Consider the following 7,514-nt stretch of genomic DNA (forward strand, 5'->3'; position numbering starts at 1 on the left):
TAGACACTCTAAAAATGACTCAACCGTAAAAGAACTTTTCTAAAATGTAAAAATGATTCTTTTATGAGAGAATGGAGGAAGTAAATATTTATGTTGATTAATTAGTTACCAAGGCTATTGATTGCTATCATGATTTGATCATATCGATCCTCTATGGAGTCCTTCGTATCATCTTTCACTGACTGAACATTTTGTCTCCTTTTATTTGGTGGAGTAATGTTAATGGAAATGAAAGTAAGAATACAATTACTCTATTTATAAGTAAAACTAACTTTTTAATATCGGAAATATATAATCGATAAGTTAAAGATAATTCGATAGGGAGTTTATAATTCTGCTCGATATTAAATAGGAGAATTTATCAAAAATTAATATTGACTAATTAAATAGGAGTATAGAATTGTAGATAAGTTTGGACATTTCTATGTCGCAAAAAGGATTCGAGCAACATACTTAAGTTAGGCTTAATTTGTGCCCTCCTCATATCATATTATCCTTTTTGATAGAATGCTGAACGAACATTTATTACTTGTATTTTCGGAGGTTCGAAAAATACCGAACATCTAAAAATGAATTACTCCACTTTCTACCCATAAATTCAAAATTGCCAACTTATCATTTCATTTGTTTTTTCTCATCCATAAAACCACTCACAGCTTGACCACTCATAAATGCATTTGAGCACACTTTTACTCTGGGTTGTCTATCCGTCCCAAGTTACTTGAGTCGTATTTCATTTTAGTTGTATCAAGTTACTTGAGTCATTTATTTTTTTAGTTAAAAATAAAATATTTAATCACAATTACTTTATTCTTAACTTACTAAATATAACTTTCTTAAATCTCCTTCCGAAAAAGAAACGCCTAAAATAACATGGGATCAATGGAGTAATTTCTACTGGAGAGAGTATATAGTACGTGGAATAGTTATAGATGGCATTTCCGTAGTTAGTCAGCTACTTAGGGGGCGGATCCAAACAAGTTCCTCTGCCCCCTTTCAAATCGACATTATTAACTAGGAGTAGGCCCCCTTTGGAGCCAGATTTTTCAATCTTGAAGATCCGTCCATGTCAAATGTGATAGATTTCTGCCCAATTCATACAGTCCCAAGATATTCGCCGTCAACTCTAACTACCACGTTAATTCCATCTGCATCCATCCAATTAGATATAATTATCATACATAACTTAATTAAATACGCCTAATTTCTTAAGTAAGTAATTTAGCTAGCGTCAGTGAATATTTGTTAAATTTAATACTATTATTTACACATTGGAAAAAGGATGGTTGGATAAGAGCATCAACCATGGCGCCCGACCCGGTGAAATTCCGACCGGCGTGCTAGAATTCCCCGACGGACGTCCGCCATTGTGCATGGTAGGCATGGATACGGAATTCCGTCGAGGACACCGCAGTTTCGCAGCGTTTACGCGGAATTACGTCGCGACGCCCCGCAGACGTCCGCGCGGAATTTCGGTTTTTATTTTAATAATGTATTTTTTTTAGTAATTATGTAATTTTTTTATGATGAAGTATGTTTTTTTAAAATAAAGTGGTTGCATTTTCTTCGTATTCGTGTCGACTATTTAATTCCGTAAATTTCTTACTTCCGAAAATTGTTTAATTTGTGAATTTTTTTAATTGTAGGAAGTCCTTTGGGATGTCCTTGGGGATGTCCGCCATTGTGAGGTGAAATTCCTTATGACATGGTAGTGCAGTGGAAAGTCCGTATAACGTGGGAGGATGTGTTTTTGGGAATTCCGCGCTGCTAATGCTCAATAATAATAGGTTATAAAAAGCCAATGGGCAATAATAAACGGAACAGCAAATGCAATCATTGTCCTACATTTGAACTCATACTCTAGCTCTGCTCTCCTCCGCTCCTACCCCACAAACAGCTCTAACTTGGAATCTTTGCCGGAAAATCCATCGGAAAATCCACTATTGCCTTTGATTTCGATTTGGATTGATTGAAGCAAGGTAACAACATCTATATATATATATACATATCTCATCACGTCAAAACCCTATTTCAGCTCATCTAGCTTTCAAATATCTTTTGATGATGTTGTTGCCAAATTTCTTGATGGAACAACTGAACATGCAGATTCAGGAATTTACTGTTTTTGTTTCTTTCCTTTTGTTATCTCAGAATATTTCAAGCAAGATAACCAAAAATTTCGAGTTGCTCTCCATGTTTTTTGCACGAGGAGATCGACTAATGTTTGATTTCATGAAATTAGGGTTTGGGTTTACTATTAAATCCATTGTAAAAGCTGCTCTGGTAATTTATTGCGAAAATTCAAATCTTGAAATCTAGGGGTTCGTGGTGTTACGTGAAGCAGTTAACTTTACCGTCCACAAAAATAATTTTATACATACACAATACTGGTTTTGTTACAGTATTTAAATCCATTGATTTGTGCTCATCTTTCAATTCATTGCCGTTTTGGGCGGATGATTTTGCTTATTTTTTCTGTCTTTACTTAAGCTTTGAGCCACATGATTCAACAGTGATTTCCATGTCTATTTACTGTACCTTTGTCACTCAATTCTTTCTCTCTCAATCATCTTTCTCTTTCTTGCTTGAGACTCGGATTTCTCAAAATTATCTTGTGATTACTTTTCCTGAAATTGCTCCTCTCTCTCTCTCTCTCTACAACATGTGAGCACTCCAAATTCGTCACTGCTTCTTCTTCAAGTGAGCTTCTTTTCAGGCTCTATTTTCAGCTTTGTTAGTGATACCGTTTCTTCTTCATGCAGGATTGAAAGATGACCTAATAATTGTTGGTGGATATGAACAGCTTAAGGCCTGAGCTCCACATCGCGCAGCAAAGCCGTCGAGACAAGTTGCGAATTCAGCAAGACACCTATTTCCCTCACGATATTCTAAGCTACGATGCGTCGGAGATGATCAATTTCTCTGTCAATCCGCTGCTCAACACGGGCCTCCTCAAGCGGCCCGAAGAGGCCCCCTTTCCTACCACTGTCGCTGCCACTGACGCACAATACTTTAGCACTTGGAAAACCATCGGCGGCTCACAAGATTGGGTGGCTAATCACTCCTCAATTTACAATTCTACTAATCCTATTTCGGCGCTGAATGTGAAGCCTAATTATCAAGGGTATGATCAAGAGCTGCATCCGTCTCTGGCTAATTCTGACATAAACGGCGCCTCCTCCATTTACCAGAATATTGCGTTGCAAGACATCGAACTCGCCTCTCTCCGCCACAAGAGCTCAGTGGAAACCGGCCACGGTTCGCCCTGGGTGGTTGGTGGGAACAGCTCCAGCCAATGGTGCGGCGAGCTCGATTTCTCTCGCTCCAACGCTCAAGCTCTCTCGCTCTCGCTCTCGTCCTTTCCACCTCCGAAAGTTCACGAGACTCAGATTGCTGAGAGGGGTTTGCTGCAAACGAGAGGTGTCTGTGGAAGTAGTAATGATCAGGATTTAAGAACTTGGAAGCCGGAGATGCTGTTGCCTCCGATTAATCAAAATGTGTCTAGCGGTAGTAGAGCTCCCGGGGCGCAGGGTTTGACTCATCGGAACCCTGGCCCGTTGGGTCCGTTCACCGGATACGCGACCATTCTCCGGAGCTCGAGGTTCTTGAGGCCGGCACAGCAGATGTTGGAGGAGCTCTGCTGCATTGCCGGACCTAAAGATGACGAAATTTGCGATGTTTCTGATGAGATTTTGGACGAGGCTAGGGTTTCCAGTGAAGGTGCTACTAACAATAACGAGCATTCCATGGGGGCGTTCGTGTTCGATGGTTCTAGTGGTAAGAGCCAGGAGGCCGGGGGTACGAGCTGCTCGTTGGATGCTCATCGGCCGGAGAATCATCAGAGGAAGGCGAAGCTGTTGTTTATGAAGGATGAGGTTGGTAAATGTTTGTAGGGACTTAATTATGCTTTTTAGTTGGATGTTGGTGTTACAAGTTTTATTATTAGCATGCATGTGATCTTGAAAATTTGATTGCTACCTCATCTGCCATTATTGATGTATGTAGGTGATTAATTAAGACTTTGTGTCTTAAAGATAGGTCATGCTTTAATACTAAGAAAATCATCAAAACTGATATTGAAAATGACTTATGGTTGCCTTGTACTTTTACTTAGGCGATAGATAATACAGTATGAATTTCTAAACTTGGCCATATACTACTTGGTGTTCTTGGATTTTAAGAGTCACTTTGTTGAAGTACTTCTAAATTCATAAATTTCCAAATTTTTGTTCCTAGTACATGTTTTGTTTGTCCTATAATAAACTCTTTTGGTTTCTGTTGATGTGTCTTTGTCAATTTTGGTACTAATTCAATTATTTCACTAGTGTGATTTTCTTAAGATGTGGCATTTGACTATTATGCGAAGACATAGTTTTCATAATTCTTTTGCTATATTTTAGACAATTTTTTGGGTTATTGCATAAGTGAGTACTTTTAAAATCTTATTCGATTTAATAATTTCTGTAGAGTTTAATTTCTACGTTCATTCACTTACATTATTTCAATCTTAAGATTATAGATTTGTCCAAACATGATTCAGTTCTATATATGCGTTTGACTTCAAATATTTGCAATTGTAATTGATTTTACGTTAGGGATCTTTAGTTGTCTCTATTTTCCCATCAGATACATTCATTAATCCATTTTCTTGCTTCTCCCCAGAGTTGATTCTTGGAGACGTCAATTTAGACCTTAGTTAGGTAAAAACATGACAATGCACGAGGCAGTAAATATTGCAATGCATGCAGGAGAATGTGGGACATAACTTCAATTTTAATTTTTGAATTTCTCAAAAACTATGACATGCATGTGACTTGTCTATATTAAACTGTAAAGCTTTTGCATATGATGAGACATTTTAGTTGTCTTTTCTTCTCTTCCCTACCCTTAAATAGTATGCTAATTTGTTAGGTCAAAGTGTTGTTAAAAGCTTTAACAATTAAACAACTTTTGTTTGGTGATTAGTTGCTTTATTTTTTTCAAATACCTAGCAGCTGGCATATCTATCTTGATCATGTTTTTGGCCGATTGTGCAAGTGGTGGTACAATAAACTTAAAGCTTTTTCTTAATTGAAATACTACTGTTATTCGATTCTCTCTAGCTAGGCATGCACAAACCGAATCGAACCGTTCGTAACCCGGAACCGGCCGCGGCTGTTCGAACCGCTGGACGGTTCGGTTTAGGTTCACGATTTTTAGAAACTCGAACCGCCGGTTCAACAGTTCGAACCGACAGTTCAAATAAAAATAATATTTATTATTTATATAAATTAATTTTTATATTAAAAAATTATTTTTCACAAAACAATAAATATAAAAATTTTATAGTATCCCATATTTATTTGTTTGGGCCTCAGAATTCTAAGAAACCATTCTAAGAAATTATTCTTGGTTGTTTCTCTTTTATAAATACGTCCTTGAATATTTTATGTTTCACTTTCGATGCAGGATAAAGTATATTGAAGTATTTTTTTATAACTATATGTTTAGATCATTCATTAATCTTTTTCCAATGTAGAAGACAACTTTCTTTATTTTTTACATTTTATTATTTAGTATTTTTATATTTATTTTTGTCATAATTCCTTTTCTAAGACAAATTTATAGTTAATAATAACATTAACTAGAATAGTCTAGTTAGAATAGTTTAATTAAATTTGAATGTGGTATGTTGCTCATAATTTGTATATTTATAGAACGTGGATATGTTCAAATAATTGGATTTAAATATAGGTATGTTATTCATTTTTCTCAATGTATGGATTAAAATGTGCAAACGCCTAAACTCTTGGCGGGCCGGTTCAGGTTCATGATTTTTTTGAACCGTGAAACGCCGGTTCCCCGAACCGGTGGTTTTTGAACCGTGTGCATGTCTATATCTAGCATTTACCCTTCCCTAATTAGATGTGTCACCTATTTATTATCGAAGGGACAAATAGTTTATGTTCCTCCATTTTGTACAAGGTTTGCAAAAGGTATAAACAGTATCACCAGCAGATGCAAATGGTGGTGTCATCTTTTGAATCAGTGGCCGGCCTCAGTGCTGCCACTCCTTATGTGTCGTTAGCCCTAAAGATGATTGCCAAGCATTTCCGGTGTTTGATGAATGCGATAATGGACCAGCTCAAGAGCATAAAAAATGTGCTGAGGGATGAGTTCTCGTCCCCGTCTGCTGCCACAGCCGGAAACAAGGGCGATGCCAATGCTTCGGGGTTGAAGTTTTTCGATCGAAGCTTTCAAAAGCAGAAAGGGGCAGGGAATATTGGCATTCTTGAAAACCAGCATATCTGGAGGCCTCAGCGAGGCCTACCAGAACGTGCAGTTTCTGTTTTGAGAGCGTGGTTGTTCGATCATTTTCTTCATCCGTAAGACCCTCTCTCTCTCTTCTCTCTTAAGCTGTACATCAGTACATCTGACATTTTTACTAACTTGAGTTTTCTTATATATGTGAAGGTATCCTACAGACACTGACAAGCATATGTTGGCCACGCAGACCGGCCTTACTCGAAACCAGGTCTTTTTATTTCCGCCTTTTTAAATAAATGTGTCTTTTCTATGATAGGTGTTAATTAAAAATGAGGGTAGTTTTTTAAAAATAACAAAATCCTACCAATTAGATCATTTTTAGATCGATATAGTTCGTAAGAGTTCATATCCTTCGTGTGAGAACAAAAACGATCTTAAAATGGCCTAATTTTGTCTCTAGTTATGCATCAGAATTGGGTTATTTTTTCATCACTACTCTAACAAATGAACCTCAATTCTGTAATAACTCTATTGACCTTGGTAAATAACTCAGGTTTCCAACTGGTTTATCAACGCTCGTGTTCGTATATGGAAGCCGATGGTCGAAGAGATACACATGCTCGAAACCAAAGTATCTGATAATGTTGGGAAAAGTAGTAATGGCAAAACTGCAGTCGAAGGTTGCAGTCAAGACGACGACAGCAGCCAATCTTTGAACCGGCTGAGATTGCATGTTGTCCCAGACAAGCAGGGCGAATGCTCGGGTTTTGGCCCTCCCGGGCAGGAGGGGGATAAGTTTAAGGCGAGCATGTGGAATCAAGAGAAACGTTCAAGAATCGAATACCACGTCCAGGGCAGCGTTGATGGGCCAATGATGAGGTTCATGCCGTCTCACGGAAGTGGCATTGAGGGGAGCGGGATAGGGTCGGTGTCGCTGACTTTGGGTCTCAGGCAAAGCCCGGAAGGCAGTCAGCTGCCTCCGACGCAGCAGGAGAGACATATGAGGCATTATGGAGGTCAGATAATTCGAGACTTTGTTGGCTGATGATGTTGAAATTTAAATCTTTGATGTAGACTTTGGGGAAATTAATTAAGGTAGAAATAAATTATTTAGACGACAAACGAAGATGGTGAGATTTGGGAAAATGGAAAGTAGGATAAGCAAAATACCTCTGCGAAATGTAGGAAAGAACATTTCAACGTAGTGGCGGTGTTTTGTATTGGAAAACCGTTTCTTTCGGCTATAAAATATGGTGGGATTTGTTACA

General features: G+C 37.9%; 1 protein-coding gene across 3 annotated transcripts; it reads left to right on the top strand.

Annotated features, from left to right (window-relative positions):
- Positions 1-1,834: 1,834 nt before the first annotated feature.
- LOC121745020 (BEL1-like homeodomain protein 8) lies at positions 1,835-7,514 on the top strand. 3 transcript variants are annotated; one of them, XM_042138769.1, is made up of 5 exons: positions 1,835-1,979; positions 2,763-3,875; positions 5,965-6,365; positions 6,454-6,514; positions 6,800-7,514. In XM_042138769.1, exons 2-5 carry the CDS (start codon positions 2,796-2,798, stop codon positions 7,289-7,291), a joined length of 2,034 nt encoding a protein of 677 aa, XP_041994703.1. In that variant the 5' UTR covers positions 1,835-1,979; positions 2,763-2,795; the 3' UTR covers positions 7,292-7,514. The 3 variants fall into 3 exon arrangements, with proteins under 3 accessions (XP_041994703.1, XP_041994705.1, XP_041994704.1); XM_042138771.1 differs by having other exon boundaries at positions 6,124-6,365; XM_042138770.1 differs by lacking the exon at positions 1,835-1,979 and adding an exon at positions 2,097-2,664.

The sequence above is a fragment of the Salvia splendens genome, chromosome 8, assembly GCF_004379255.2.
Source record: "Salvia splendens isolate huo1 chromosome 8, SspV2, whole genome shotgun sequence".
NCBI classification, from domain to species: domain Eukaryota; kingdom Viridiplantae; phylum Streptophyta; class Magnoliopsida; order Lamiales; family Lamiaceae; genus Salvia; species Salvia splendens.